Here is a 17,069-nt window from a genome sequence, read left to right on the forward strand (position 1 = left end):
TCTTTTTTTTTTTTTTTTGAGAGAGAGAGACTATTTTTTAATGTTTATTTTTTAGTTTTTGGCGGACACAACATCTTTATTTATATGTGGTGCTGAGGATCGAACCCAGCACCGTGCGCATGCCAGGCAAGCGCACTACCGCTTCAGCCACATCCCTAGCCCAATTTCATTCTTCTTTATGGCCAAGTAGTACTCCATTGTGTATATATATCACATTTTCTTTACCTGTTCATCTGTTGAAGGGCACCTAGTTTGGTTTCAAAGCTTAGCTATTGTGAATTGACCTGCTATAAACATGGATATGTCTGTGTCACTGTGATATTCTAATTTTAAGTCCTTTGAATACATACTGAGGAGTGGATATAACTGGGTCAAATGGTGGTTCCATTCCAAGTTTTCTCAGGAATCTCCATACTGCTTTCCAGAGTGGTTTGCACCAATTTGCAGTTCCACCAGCAACATTTGAGTGTACATTTTTCCTCACATCCTCCTCAACATGTATTGTTACTTGTATTCTTGATAATTGCTGTTCTGACTAGAATGAGAGGAAATTTTAGTGTAGTTTTAATTTGCATTTCTTTAATTGCTAGAGATGTTGAGTATTTTTTCATATAATGTAGAATTCTGGTCTCTCACCCTCATCCTTTTTAAAAATAGCATCAGAGGGGAAATATAAGATTATTAGCATATGCCAAATTTGAGAAAATGATGAAACACAGCCAAAGATTTAGTATTTACCCACGGGGACATTCATGAATAGGACAAAATGAAGCAACCTTGCCAATACCATTTTTTCATCTCAAGAGTTTTACCATAATTTGGAGAGTACACATTTGAAGATAAAGTAGGCTCTGAAGACTCCAGCTGCAACTCAGTTCATTTGTAAATTCAACTGTTAAATATTCTACTCAACAAAACTTGACTGAGTTGCATCTATGTGCAAGTTTTGTAAGGAAATTTAAATAGAGTACAAATCTAGTCTCCACCCTTTTGAAGTCTAGCATTTCTTATGGGATATATGTAATCAAATAGATGAATTTAAAAGTACTTACCACAGTGTGAGAGACACTGTTGAAGAAGTATAAATAATACTCTTTTTTTGCTAATGAGTCCATGATTTTCTACTCATAATTATAGAATATCATTTACAAAGATTTTTGGAACAGTGTGGCTTTTCTCTAGTCAAAATAATCTCTACATCATAGCCATAATGATGACTTCTAAAGTATAAATTTAATCATCTTGCCTCTTTACAATCTTATGGTGGCTTTCCATTGTTCTCAGACCGAGTCCAAACTCCAACATGAGTTGCAAGATCTAGCCTTACGCCTTGGCTTCCCACTCATAATTTATTATTCTAATTTTACTTTTGATACTCTCCTCCTCACAAGCTATATTCAGAAAGCTTGGACCCATTGCCCATGGTGCCTTATTTCCATACATCTTCTTCCTTCTGCTTGGGGTACTGTTATTCCACTTCCCTGTTATTTGTGATTCTGTTCCTGATTGCAAACACCTGAAAGTCAGGGACTCAGTCTCTCCTGTTCACAACTGACTCATCTCTGAGACTATAAACTTTAAGTGCTTATTTGGAATAAGTTGTTATTACAATTATTTAGCTTATAGTTGTTCAACAACATAAATATATTTTGCACTTTTAAAGTCAATTATCGATTTTAAAAAGCAAACTGGCATTCAAAATTCATCTTGAGGTGCATAGCTAACAAATTAATATTACTTATTGCCAGAAAAATACAGAAATCAATATTAGAGTTATTCCTTTCTTTTTTATAGATATGTTGAAAATCTTGTTCACATACATAAATAGAAGGATGCTGAAGTTTATTAAAGCAATGTTATTTAGTGTTTTGTCCCTTTTCCAAGTTGAATGCTAAAAATCACCTAGAAGTCTATCGTCATTATTTTTAATTGTCTTTCAGTAACAGCCCAACTAGATCTAATTCTTCCTCCTTGAAAGTAAAGAATTGGAAAACCATCCAACTTGTAACAGAATTATTTTTAAGCCAGTCATGGGGGCATACACTTCCTAACACCTCCATCGGCATTTTGAATGTGCCGTTGCTTGAGGCTCCCATCCCCTCACTAGATCTTATACCCCAGCCTGTACACCAGGAGAGAGCTACCTGTTTATATTTTTAGTGAGAGAATGGTAATGTGAAAAAAGAGATGAGAAAGAACCCATTCTAATATTTTTTCATGCCTTTGGTAGTAAAACAGTGTTACCGAGCCACAAGGAGTGGGGTCAAGGGAGTTCCACAGCTGCTCCCTACACCTTGCCCCACGTTCCACACAGTAGCCATCAGCCAGAGATTGTCTCCAGTGGTCGTTGTAGAATCCAGGCATCTTCCATCTTGTGGTGTGACTTTTCTTCAGAACTTAAAATCCTCTCCATTCAGCTGGAAGTTATGAAAAGAGCATGGTTAATCACATGTGAATGTAAACCTGAAATATCTTTTGAACTATTTCATCTTGAGTATATTTGCTCTAATCCTGAGTTATTGGTTTATATGGAGTCATAAGGTAATGGAGACTTATAACTTTTCATTGCATTACAAGTCCTGTAATTCAGTGGTTGAAGCTGCAAGTGTCGATTAGTGACAATTTCATAAAGCACCAAGAAGAGCATGTCTGACTTTCTGCAGCCATTTCCTCCATTTTTAACAGGAAATAACTTGGCACAAAATTTAGATTTTGCACATTTAAAAAAAGTATTTCTACGACTTGTTCTGATATATGTATTGGATGATTTGAGATCAGTGAAGTCATCACTAAACAAGGACTTTTTAGTTTGCACAATATTAGCTGCCTTAGAAGAAAAAAAGATGAACCTGATGTGACAGTCATATACATGTTTCTGACAACATTATACATGTCTGATACACATGAGTGCACAGCAGCCCTATTTTTCCTCGACATGATCATCAGATAATATGTGTTAAGCGCACATTTGGATAGAAGGTTTATAGCACTTCTATTATATTTGTTTTGTGTTGTTTCCTGTGGGCTTCAGCTCCTAAGTGAGTAGGGCAGACCTCAGGGCATAGGCTCACATGAGCTCTTTCTTCCTTCACTTCTTCTGGATACCAGGTCATCAGCTGAAAATAGCTCAAGTCCATAAGCTTTGGAAACTAAAGATGCTTTAATATTCTTGTTTATAACTTGAATGACATAATAAAATTTATGCTCATTCAACTTTCAGAAAGTAAAACTGAATGGGGTAGTTAATATTTGTTCAATAGATTTCATTGTGTATTCAATGATTTGGAGAAGCAGGCAGGCAAACCAGATGATCTGGGAAGGTTGACTTAACAAAGAAAACAAAACCACAAACCTCAAGTATAGATGAAAGTACTTAAATGACTTAAGAGAATATCTTGGACTGTAATGAAAAACAAACATAAAGAGTTACTATAGAAGGTCCTAAAACTCACAGAACATTATGTAACCAGTAAAGGTATAAATAAAACAGAGACAATTTTATAGTATCAGTTCATATTTCAGACCTGGGCTTGAAGCCCAGACTTTTATAGAAACATGCCATAAACTCAGCATTTAATTGACTATAAATGATATTCCTTTACATTTCTGAAATGTATACAAATTGATTAAAGTCCTCATCACTTGGCTGAGTAGTATCCCATCTGGTCACTCTGCCTTCAGTCTCACAACCTTTGGCTTTATCCCCCACACACTTCCCAAGTGGTGTGTCTAAGGTCTCACTACGTTATCATCCCACTAAGCTTTGAGATCAGTCTTGATCCAGTCAGGGAAGAGAAGCCACATACCATTGTAGACAGAACAAGTGTGATATAAATAATTATAATATAAATTATGTAAGGAAATTGGTGCTACAAGGGAATGGCTGGTAAGAAATCAAGCACTCTGTGTAGGAATACAACATAAAAGGAGTAGCCAGTAGTCTTAGGGCTATCATAGAATCCAAGGAGAAGGTCCCTCAGCGTTATTGGGGAAGGGCCTGGCTGTAGCTCACTCTGGGACCCAGCTAGAGCAGCCTGCTGGACCTCTGTCCTCCAGAACTTTCCAAAAATCCACCCTCCAGGGAGCTAGTGAAACTGCTAGCTAAGGAGAGTACTGAGAAAACTTCTGGACAATGGGTGCTGTGAGCTATCATGCACCCCAGAAGCTGGGTGCTGTGGCCCAGGAACCTGCTGAGTGAGCCCACGAGAATGGGAAGAAAAGACTCCTCTGCATCGTCTCTTCAGTGCCCTTTCCTGACAGAGTTTAACATCATGTCATCTAGCAGAGGAAAAATCTTTAAAGGGTGCAGATTCATTGTCACAGAGCAAGTAATTAAGGGAGAAGACAGACCTGAAAGTCCATAAATTCAAAATTGGCAGTTTTTTTTTTTTACAAGTAGTACTTCAGGAGTCAAACTAACTTAGGTTTTTTGAGTTATATCATTTTTCCCAAAGACAAAAATGGGTACAGATATGATAAGGGGTACATATATGAGATGTATCTGTGTGTATGTATGTGTGTGTATGCATGTGTGCGCGCGTGTGTGTGTGTCTGTGTGTGTGTGTGTGTGTGTTTTCCTGGCATACCAGTATTGGTATGAGGGTTCCAACATGGGTTTCATGGGAAGATTTGTGTTTTACTCATTTTACTATTTGAGTTTTCAAATTTAAATTTTTTTAGTGAAATAATGGTCATACTTGAACACATTTTCAACTTTGTCTTACAATGTTTCTTATTTAACACACACAAAAGAAGTTAGCAACCATGTATTAGTATTCCTTCCCTTTTCTTAAAAAAAAAATACACATACACACACACACACACACACACACACATTGTTCCATGAAATTCAAATCTGGAAACCAGTATAGCTGACTAAGAATTTACAAATATAAATTATGGAAAGCCACTATAACCCTTTTGTGAAATATACAAAAAGAAGTTTTGCATTTAGAAATGGAAAAACACTTGTTATATGCTGTTCAACAACAAGAACATATTTAACTTATGAACATAATAATGAGGGCCATATACTTTACTTTCATCAGCTTTGCTTAAACTAACCAATAAAAGGTATTATTGTCACTGCTTTTCAAAGGACAAAAATCTAATGGAGTTAGGTAATTTTCCCAAGGTCCTATACTTAACAAATAGCAGAGCTGACATTTAATAGAAGTCTGACTCCAAAATGGCTCAGGATTTAAGTAGTTGTCTGGCTACTTCCAAAAACCTTCCAGTTTCTAGAGAAAGACAAAACTGAATTAAGGGTTAGAAAATGTGATTTTTCAAAACAAAAGGACCAAAAGATTATATACATATGTATTTTATGTTTATTTTCTAAAGAAAGAATATGCACAAAGGAAATTATAACTTCTTTTCAAAGTTTAAGAGGGGGGAGGGAAAGAGAGAGAGAAGGGAAATTGCATGGTAAAGGAAGGAGACCCTCATTGTTATACAAAATTACATGTAAGAGGAAGTGAGGGGAAAGGGGGAAAAAAACAAGAGAGAGAAATGAACTACAGTAGATGGGGTAGAGAGAGAAGATGGGAGGGGAGGGGAGGGGAGGGGAGGGGGGATAGTAGAGGATAGGAAGGGCAGCAGAATACAATAGACACTAGTATGGCAGTATGTAAAAAAGTGGATGTGTAACCGATGTGAATCTGCAATATGTATACAGGGTAAAAATGGGAGTTCATAATCTGCTTGAATCAAATGTATTAAATATGATATGTCAAGAGCTTTGTAATGTTTTGAACAACTAATAATAAAAAAAATAAAAAAAGAAATCTAATGTATATAAAACTCAAAAATCAGTTTCTGTTTCCACCAAAGCAAACGTAAGTACACCAAAGCAAGTAGAAAAGGAATTTATGTATTGTTAAAATACACTGGTGTATCAAGAAGGAATGTGTTTGTTACAGACATGATAATTATGGCTTAATCTAATATGAATTGATATCGTGTAACAAGAAGTCCTGACATGGATGGTATCTCAGATTGTACCAGTAGTTCATTGTTAGGACCAACCTTGCTGCGAGTACCTTGGCTTTCCTCTCTCATGATTACACAATTGCTGCTACAGTTTTAGCCATCACATTTTCATTCAAGCCAGATGGTGGAAAGGGTGTGCCACCTACATGTAATTCATTTTCCTTTTCTAAAACATCCTCGGTTGCCTCTGGCCTTGTTCTCATTAGCCAATGGTGGGTCTGGAAATTTGGGAAAACAGAAAATAACAATATTATGATTGGCTTAGACCATGGGTTAAGTGAAATTCTGGTCCCTGAATATTCTAAATCCAGCTTTATTGGAACTTATTCATACCCATTTATTTATATATTGTCTGTGGCTGCTTTCACACTACAATGGCAGTTACATAGTTGTAATGGATCATGTGGCCTGCAAAGTATTAAAATATTTACCATCCAACCTTTTACAGAAAGAGTTTGCTGAGTCCTACCTGAAACTAATCATGATCCATTTCCTGGGGTGATTAAACAAACTCTTTCACAATAACTGGGCTTCCATTAAATTAGGAGGAAAGGGGAGAAGGGACATTAGAAAGAACCAACAGGATATGTTATAGGTGGTCACCAGATCCAGTTAATGATATGCAAAACTCAAAACAATATATTTTGTTTTAAGTCACAAGGTCACATTGAAAATGTAATTTTTCCACTCCTTCATATTCTCATAAGCCAACCAAGACAATTTAGAAAGGCAAAAACTTTGCAAAATATACAGTATCAAGTGAATTGACTATCATGAATCCAGAAAGATAATCCCCAATTTACTGACTCTAGTAGAACACCAACTAAGATACTGTCAGAGTCTTAAATAATACTTAATGATTTCCACTTACCTTTAAACTGTTTATTTCAGGTTCTTGCATACACGGAAGGACTTCATGGAAAATGGATGTTCAGTGAGATACGAGCCGTATTTTCTAGACGTTATCTTCTACAAAACACTGCTCTGGAAGTATTTATGGCAAACCGAAGTAAGTGTTCTTAAATACTTTGTAAGAAAAATGTGCTCACATTTGGATGTTATTCATTTATGTGGTGTAAGGCTGTCTTGATTTTTGTCACTTTATTTCTCCTTTGGGTAGGTTCTTGCTAAAACAAAAAATTCATTTTTAAAAATAAGAAAAAATTAATTTGTTTGAAAATGTTAATCCTGGTTTCACATAGACATAGCTATAGAGAAGGCTATTTTGTCATGAAAATTAATTACCTTTGCAAATAAACCATGATAGACACTTGAAAATGATTTCTTAAGTTGATGCTTAGTTCTACTATGATTTTCTAAATCATGTTCTTTTCTTCTTGCCACAGCCTCGGTAATGTTTAATTTTCCTGATCAAGCAACAGTAAAAAAAGTTGTTTATAGCTTGCCTCGGGTTGGAGTAGGAACCAGCTATGGTCTTCCACAAGCCAGGTAATTATTATATCACACATTTTCTTAAATTTCTTCATATGTTTCAATCTTGGTCTGACAGAAATGTCAGTGCAGTTGTACCATTATAATTATTTCAAGGACCAAGGAATTTTCATTCTCTGTGAGTTATTTGTATGGAAAGAAGTTATGAAAACAGCTATTTTGCAAATAACAATGTAGTTAAAGCAGAGTTTTATTTAACACATATCTAGATGAATAAGTAAAAAAGTTGATTGTATATCATAGGTAAAATTACATGTATACAAAGAAGACATGTTTCTTATTATCTTGTAGGAAACATACCAAAAGATTCAAGATGTTTATGACTAATTGCTATATAATAATATATGAATTATGCTTTTTTAAATGCTATGTATATGTGCTTCTTCATTAATATAATAAAATTCATGGAGTTTACCTTGAGTAATAGTCATTAATCATGACAGTTTTAACTATTACGTAAATCTTTCATCTTGATATTTTAGAAGAATCATTTTGAAACCTTATTTTATTAAAAGATACTACTTCGAGCAGAAAACACAATCATTATGCTTATTGCTAATAGCAATTAGTCTGGTTTTGATGCTAAGTAATCGAATACCCAACTAAAAGTAGGGGTTCTCTCTCTCTCTCTCTCTCTCTCTCTCTCTCTCTCTCTCTGTATCTGTGTGTGTGTGTGCGCGCACACACGCGCGCACACACACACGCTTAATATAAAAGACCTACAGTAAATCATTATCAGTATTGAGTTAGAGATTCAGTGATGTCAGGACTCTTAAGTTGGCCTCATGTTCACAAAATTAACACTACTGCTCCGTATATCACATCCTCGAGGACACAACTACATTAAGTAGGAAAAAAAGATACAAAGGATTTCTCTTTAAACTTCTGTGTTTTAGGAAGGAATACATTTCTCATGGACCTTCAGTAATGTTTATATCTTAAGTCTATTTGATCAGAATGTCAAGCCTGTTTGGTCAGAATGGGACAACCTTCCCACTCCTAAAGTAGTAGGGAGAGTTTGATGGCTTAGCTCAACAACCCCCTAGAATTTATGACAAATATACCTCTGACTCCTTGTTGCCTCCTACCTGAACAAAAGAAGAACTGCATTAATGTAGAAGAAGGGAGATAGGCTTTGAGTAGATATGCAACAGTTTCTACCACATACTGTTTTATTCCTGAAGACTCCTGCAGTGTACTACCTGAATGGAAAGAAAACTAATCTTTGTCTATCTTTCCTTAAATAGGTTACAGACATTTTAAAGACAGGGACTGTGTTTTATTTATCTTTTAATCTATAGCACCTAGCACAGTGCCTAATTGCAAAAGTGCTTTTTAAGTGCTATTCAGCTGGAGTTCCCTTGTATTACATCTTATCTATTTTCTTTTCACATACTGTACAAGAGCAATTCACTGACATGTATGCACATGCTCAGGATATTTCCTAGTAGAATGACAAGATTCAACTAAGACATTAGTAGATAATGAAGCACTTATATAAAATACAGGTCAAAGAAAAAATGCATTTAATCTATCAAAGAAAATGAGGTTAGTTTTGCAAGACTTGTTCTTACTGAATCAAAGCTGACTCACAGTAATCGCTACCTCCTTTCCCAAGTGCAGTCTGTTTGTTTACTCATCAATTCAAGAATTTTTCCAGAAATGAACATTAAGAACTCACAAATACATCTAACTTTCTTCCTGCATCTTGGCAGCTTTCTCAATGACCATGACTGCTGAAAGTTTACTAAAGGGTTTCTAGAAGGCATGTGTGATCTCCTTCAGTGCTCTTGGACTAGTCTAAACCTGAATCTCGATTTATTTAAAACTACCAGTAGTGTTCTTACTATTTTCTTTACCTATTATGAGTATCCTTTCTCTTTTAACTACATTTGATCTCACTTTGACTTTTGGAAGACTATTGTTCTGAAAGCAAAGAAAATGATAAGCATTACTTCTTTCTCTGTTAATTCATGAAGGCATTCAGTCCTTTTGTTGTCCATGGCTTGACTTTTCCCTAAAGGTTCAACTAATTCTTAGTTTCCTAATACTATTCTTACAGGCTTATTTTTTTTAACTTCCTGAGACATGTAGTCTTAGAAAGAACAGAAGAGGTTAGGGGGACACTGAACTTAGGCTTAAAACTGCTACTTACAAGCTGGGTAGCAATAAGAGTTGAGTATTTAGTAGGAACTCAGTAAATATTGATTGGATAATTCCAGGCAAGAGGAATGACTCTCTCACCCACCATAAAATGGGGACAATATCTTTACAGAATCATTCGAGAATTTTTTGAGAGAATAAAAAAGGCACTTTGTAAACCATAAAAAAAAACATGTGCATTATACACATATACATACATGCACATACATACACAATTCAAACAGGTAGATATGCACATCCATGAATGTGTATATATGTGTGGGGGGGGGGTAAGGTCTAGTTATATTTAGAGAGTTGTCAATAGAAGGAATGATATCTGACTCGTACAGGTAGAACCTCTCCATATCTTGGTAGAGTCACAAAAACGTCTAGAGATCCATTCCTTGCTTTGCTTTTTGACATTGGGTTTTGTCAGTTAAGCAGAGTTAACCCAACTCTAGGGACCTTTTAAGTTAAAGCCTCAAGATACTAATTTTAAACAAAAATAACAAAACACTCAGATTCAAAGGCAGGTATATTAACAAAACAATTGACTTCAAAATTCTTTAGGCCAATTCTTGGGCATACCCACCACAGAGATCACACTATAAATTAGATGGTTGATTAATGATCAAAGGTTTAGAACAAAGGTAATATTTCCATTAAGCTAGAATAACCTAATGAATACCCTTTAATTAATATGTTCATAGCTTTTGTTTACTGAGTACTTCCCATGTGCCAGGGACTATAGTTTGTGTTTTAGTTTTTAAGTATTATTGTCATTATTCTTAAAACAATCACATTCTTTTTATATTAATTGTTATAATTATTAATGCACTGTTTTTGGAAGCTGAAATTCCAAGAACAGGAGGCCTTGTCTGTTCAGCCTCTGGCTAGGGCCCCTTTGCTATGTCACAACATGATGGAGAAGCAGAAGCGGACATTTACATGCAGAAAGGATCAAAGACCCAGAATGGCTTCACATTATAGCAGCCTGATGTCTTGAGAACTCACTGAGTCCAGGAATCATCATGAATTCCTTCCAAGGACAGTACCCGGTGACTTAATACCTTCCATAAAAATCCCAATTCTTAAGTTTCGTGCAGGCTCAATACCACCACAGGGCACCAACCTTCTAGCACATGAACATTTGGGAGACAACTTCCAAATCATAACAGACATTCAGTATTTTCTGAGTTGTTTAGATCTAACTATAGACCTAACTATTTAATAAGCAGAACTGTTTATTAAATAAACTTGGCCATAGGGTACCATGAAAAATCGCTGAGACACCAATGAATGTTAAAAGTTTGGGAAACTTCATTGATCATTTTTAAAACTCAGTAAGTTTTATCATAATTTTCTAAATATACCAATTTCTATTATATTTAGATAACCACTTTGAACCTGGAAAGTATTATAATCTATAAAACTTTTTCTTATTTATTTCCTAATTCTGTTCTTATGTCCCTTCTTCTGGAACTACTCATTTATTCTCAGTTCTCAGTTGTTTGTTTTTGACCTCATTAGAGGGATATACATTGTGTGTAGAGGCCTTACACACATTGTATGGAAGCAGGCATACACATTAGTGACAGCCACCATTGTTATGTAAGATTTAAGTCAAATGCTTGCAAGCAGACACTTGACTAAATTACCTATCTAGCTTGTTAACATGGGGTAGATTTATTATATTGTATAAAAACTACCTTGATTTATTTTGAGTATGGTTTTATCTTTTTTCTTCTTATTTACTTGTAAATACCCACTTACTGTTATATTTTCACAAATAGAATTGCTTTCAAATAGGCTTATCCTCAGTATTTTCTCTGTAATAGAATTCTCAAATATTGCTTATTTCCAAAATTAAGATATCTTTTAATATTTGTCTAAGAAAAACAAACTATAAAGTATTTTAAATTGAGTAACTCCAAACCAATACTTTAGTTAATACTGGATTTTTAAAAGCCATGAGCTAAGAGAGACTGTGTTTGTTATGGTGTGCTTAACAGGAGGATATCATTGGCCACTCCTCGGCAGCTTTATAAATCTTCCAACATGACTCAGCGCTGGCAAAGAAGGGAAATTTCAAACTTTGAATATTTGATGTTTCTTAATACCATAGCAGGTAAGACATCTCATTTTTTAAACTCGCAATATGTTTATGTTCATCAAAATCATTGTTAATATGACTTGATGTGATATATTTTTTCCTTTGGAATTCCAGAGCAGCATTAAAATAAATATTGAAGCACTCACATTAAATTTTATCAGAAGCTGTACAAGCTAATACCAAGGTTTTAGATGCATTTGTTGTTGAAGAGGCTTTTCCTTGCTCTCCTTCTGCCATTTCCTTTGCTGACAGCTTTGTCTGAAGGTTTATTAGAGTCAACAAACCATTGCCAGAGAGTGTCTGGAAATAATAATGGGAAAATGTAATTTCACTACTTTGTCATTCTCAGCAATTGCAGCTAGACAGGAGAATAACAACAGGATTCTGCCTAGTACAGATGTCACCTGGATTGTGGCATGATTGGGTTACAGCATCTTTTTCCTTAAAATCTTCAAGTAAAAATAAAAAATCAGATTACATTTTCTAAATGATGAGTAACTGCCAGCCACCTCAACAGTCAATATGCTTGTAAATTAAAAGGAGGTAGTGGCTTTGTTTTCCTGCTAAGTCACTAGTTGTCACTGGTTAAATATATGTCTATGAGATTTAAGTACCTCTTTCTTGTTTCTTAAGTTAAGCTCCAAAAGACCTCATTCATGTTGAACTACAAAGGGTTTCCTTCTATAAATTAGGCTCTACAGAAACTTTCCGCACTTAAATGAATTTAAGCCACTATTATTATTTTGTTATGAATGAATGCCCACAACCATGAACTTAGGGCAATGTACTGCTCTTAATCATTGCTTTAAAATATAATTATGTAATAGTATTTTTTAATAATCTATCATATACAGGTATGACTGTGGATACTATAGGCATACTTTAAACATGGATAACATAGATATGTATTAAATAAGCAGGTGAACATGATTGTTATTGTTAAAGTTATTTGAATGCTGAAATCTCTTCGCATTTTAATTACGTATATATTTATATATTCATATATTCAAATATATAGTATACACATATGTATCTTAAACAACTATTTACTCCCTCAAAATTAAAAGAAATGTATTATACTATTTAACTGGCATTTTACTTAAATATATAGATAGAATTAACGTATGTACTTGAAATATAAAGAATGTTATGTTTTCTTGCTTTTCATGTTGTATTGTTCTTTTTGTCCACATGAATAATTTTTGACCTACCTTTCTAATGATTTAAAATGTAGTCAACTTTTTATTCATTCTCCTAGAGCTATATTTATTTTTTTAATAACCTATGTTTCTCCTGTTTTTGTACTGAAAAGCATATCAACATTTTAAAATGCTCCCATTAAGACAGAAAATTTAAATCAATTTTTATCTTCATTTATTCCTTTTTTAAAAAATATAATTTATCAGCCAAAATTCAGATTGTTATTTGCTGCTTATCTTTTGAAATCCATGTCTTCTCTCATATTAAGGATCTCAAACTATTAAAAGTTTCTTCTTTTTCATTTAGTGTATTATTTTCAGCTATGTGTTTCCTTACTTGATTTTTCAGGCTATTATTTTCTTTACATTTGACTGAGTTATGTTCTTTTTTTTTTTTTTTCCTATTCCCTGTTAAGTCTTTCTATTATCTGTTCTTCAGAGATTTATCTCAGAGCCTATCATTAGATGGTCTTGTGTTTTTTTCCTTGGCTGTGCTAGTTATTTGGAGCTGTTGGGTGTAAAACAAGTGATATACCTCACTTCCGATTCAGTTTCTAGTCTAGCAGACATTCATATTAAACGGTTTTACTGTTCTCAGATGGAACACACTCCACCCTCTGGATGAAACATTGCCTAGATCATCATTCTAAAGGCCTCTCCTACTCTTCATCTTTTCTGCTGCATTTGCTTATGTAGGGTAGATTTCTAACAATATGGTACAGTTCCACCAAAACCACCACCCACTTCATGACTTTTGCTTTCTGGGAGTCTCTTTCTCTAACTTTGGAAAGACCATTGTGTCTGAATCTGAATAGAGCTGATAATATTGCCGTTCCCTTCCAAAAGTTGCCCCTGAACAATACAGAGATCAATATTTCTTTTTCTGGTTTGAACAACCTTTGGATTTCTAAGCCAGAGCTGGCAGAGTTCCATCAGGGGAGTTTAAAAGTATCTTTCTTTCTTGTTTTGTATTTGGTGACATAAAAATTGTATAGATATTGACTTTTTAAAAGAATTTATTGTGAGATTTTAAATAATTATTACAACTATACATTAAAACAATGAGAAAAAAATGAAATTAATATAGATACAAGGAATTCGGAGCACCTACAATCTAGATAGATAAATGAAACCTACATAAACAAGAACGTTTAAAGCAGCTGATGTTAAGTTTTGAATAATTTTTGTAAATAGTGAATGCTGCAAGAGATAAGCAGAGGGGAAGATTTTTTAAATATGTTTAATGTGTTTGGATACCAGACATGGTGGCACACTGCTCAGGAGGCTGAGGCTAAAGGATTGAAAGTTCCAGGCCAACCTCTGCAACTTAACAAGATTCATGCTAAAAAATAAAAAGGTTGTGAATGTAACTCAGTGCTAGAGCACCCCAAGATCCACCTATGTAATTCTCAGTACCACACAAAAAGAATTAAAGAAAGAAAGAGGAAAAGGTAGGGAAGGAGAAAGAGGGAGGGAGGGAGGGAGAGAAAATTTGTGGAGAAATAAAGTTTAAAGTTTCACCAGTTTAGAGTTTCACCAGTTTCTGCCAGTTGGATACGTATGGTGTATTCAGGAACACAAGTATTGTATCTAGGCTGGAACGAAGAACAGCTAGTATTGGAGCTATAGGTAAGAGCCAGACTATAAATAAGAAATGTTTGATAATTCCAGAGTTAAACTTTCTCTGCACCCAGTGATCAGAACAAACTTTCAGAAGAACAAAATTTCAGAAGAAATATAAGGAATACAGTATGGAGTTTGAGGAAAATCAAAATAATAATCAGGTGTGATGTGAATCAGAATTGAAATAGCATAAACTTAGTGCTATGAGGAGAGTATTACAGAAATATAGATTGATGTCAGGTTTTTTTCATTCTTTTGTGTTGTTCTTTTTAGATATACAATTACAGTGGAGTATATTTAACATATTTATACAAACATGGAGTACATATTATTCTGATTGGGATCCCAGTCTTTCTTTTGGTAAATAATTACTGCAATTCACTGTGTCACACACCCTCTTTTGCACTGCAATTACAGAAGCAAGTAAAGTATGTTTTCTGTCTTTGAAGAGATCATAGTATAGTCAGGAAAACAGACCTGTATACCAGCAGTTCCATACATCCAGCCATTTGGGGGTCACAGATCTTGAAACCATTAAAACTAAGAGATCAAGAAAAACTTCTCATTGGTGACATTTAAATTGGAAATTGAAACATGAGCGAGACTTCAGTAGAAAGTAAGCAGAGGGGATTCCAAGAAGAAAAATAACATGTGGTAAAGATTTGGGTGAGATTAGTGGCAGCAGGAATGGCCAGAACAGAAGTAGATGACACTCTGTATGATGTTGTTATTCAAAAAGTGTAAATATCTATAATTTGTCCTAGTTCAATGCTTCTCAAACCGTAGTTCCCTGTGTGCAGCATAGGATACCACCTGGGGACGTGTTAGAGATGCAAATTCTCAGAGTCCTCAAACCTACCTACTCAGAAATTCTGGCTGTGGAGCCCAGCAACCTGCCTTTCAGCAAGCCTCTAGGTGTTTCTGATGCAACAAGTTTGAGCCTCATTGCTCTATCCCTTTAAGATCTACTTATCGGAACAAGATGTGCATATAAAAACATTTAGAACCCAGGAGAAAGTATGCAGTTAAGTGCCATTGAGTGTAATAAAAGTTGAGAGACAGAAGAAATTAGGATGAGAGAGTCTACTCAAGGAAAGCTTCAAAGAAAAGATGAAAAATATCTCTTCCAGGATTTTGTCAGACACTGATGATTATCCAAGTAAAATGAACCTTTATAAGTAGATGGCAATTGGAAGAAGTTATGAATGTAAATATCCTCAGGTGCTCTCCCTGGATATATTTCTATTAATTCTTTCCTTACCCTCCTCCTGAAGTAGGAGTGCCAATTTATTCTGAGCATCAGCATTGAAGATTTGGGTGCTTGTTTCATAGAGAAGCTTCGCTAGTACCAAGATTAAAAACTTCTTAGGACAGCAGTTAGAATTGCCCATGTTCCTGAATTGTGACAAATGGAGTATATCCATTCATATCTTCTTATTAAAACATCTTTCAGAGTTCTCTAAGGATCCTAGAATATAAGGTAATATAAAGATATTAAACTGTACTCATATCACTCTTGTTAATAGTAGATTCATAATCATATTGTTTCATTGCAGTTTTAGGAACACAGTTATTATTCAGCAATACTTTTATTTGATTTAGTTGATTGAAACTCAGATTTATTATTTCTACACAGAATGTTAGAATCCAAAAATAAGAAGTGATTGGCTTATTATATTTTATTCTAGTCTTTTCAAAGCATTTTAAAATTATTATCGATATCAAGATTCAGAAAAAGAAAAATAATAGTATTTTTAGTATTTGTTTTGTTTCAATATTCCTTTTAAAAATACTTCTTTAATTATTTATATCAATATTCAAAAAATAGTACATAGTAGTTTAACGTTTATTGAGGGACTCATAATGTGCCAAATATTATCCTTAGGGTTTTATGTGTATTTACTCATTTAATTCTCACAACAGCCCTAAGAGTTAGGTTCTGTTCTTATCCCCATTTCACAGATAAAGAAATATGGTAAAGAAAAGTTAAATAATTTCTCAAGTCACATAGCTAATAAGTGACAAAATTAGATTAAAACTTAGGTAGTTTGATGCCAGAACATGGTGCAGCTTCAGGATATTTGTGGTGTCATTTTATCTTTGGCCATCAGTCCTAATTTGTTAAATGCTTTTAAAATCTAAACAGTGAATGACTTAAAAAAAATTTTATCATTTTATTTTGCATTTCATCAAAAGAGTCCTTTTAAGTTTATTTACTGTCATGACTTTTGTAGTTAGTGATAGTCTAATGCAAGCTGGGGCCTGGAATTGTTGACTTTAATGTAAAACATGGTTGTGTTTTCAGTGAGGACTTAGAATCAGAGAAACAGACTCTGAGCAGAGATTTACAAAAGTAAATTTTTTGAGGAGTACCCTTGAGATCAAGATGAGTGAGAGAGTGGAGAATGCAGAAGTGCGTTGGAAACTTTGAGTTTTAATGGAGTTGCAGCAAAGGCCTCAGTAGATCCCCTGGCAAGCTTGGGGCTGGGATGGTAACCCAGGCCTTGAAGCAAGGGTGTCAGGCCTTCATTACCTCTACTCTGCAGTCA

The 17,069-nt window shown here is 34.5% G+C and overlaps 1 protein-coding gene across 13 annotated transcripts in view; it reads left to right on the forward strand.

The window, feature by feature from the left end:
• The window catches only part of Nbea (neurobeachin), a 646,499-nt gene that overhangs the window by 528,971 nt on the left and 100,459 nt on the right, over window positions 1–17,069 (forward strand). For all 13 annotated transcript variants that reach the window (XM_048800828.1, XM_048800832.1, XM_048800829.1 and 10 more), the window contains 3 exons: window positions 6,883–7,000; window positions 7,338–7,440; window positions 11,598–11,713. In XM_048800828.1, the coding sequence (XP_048656785.1) occupies window positions 6,883–7,000; window positions 7,338–7,440; window positions 11,598–11,713 (337 nt within the window). The remainder of the gene's footprint in view (window positions 1–6,882; window positions 7,001–7,337; window positions 7,441–11,597; window positions 11,714–17,069) is intronic.

The sequence above is a fragment of the Marmota marmota genome, unplaced genomic scaffold, assembly GCF_001458135.2.
Source record: "Marmota marmota marmota unplaced genomic scaffold, marMar, whole genome shotgun sequence".
NCBI classification, from domain to species: domain Eukaryota; kingdom Metazoa; phylum Chordata; class Mammalia; order Rodentia; family Sciuridae; genus Marmota; species Marmota marmota.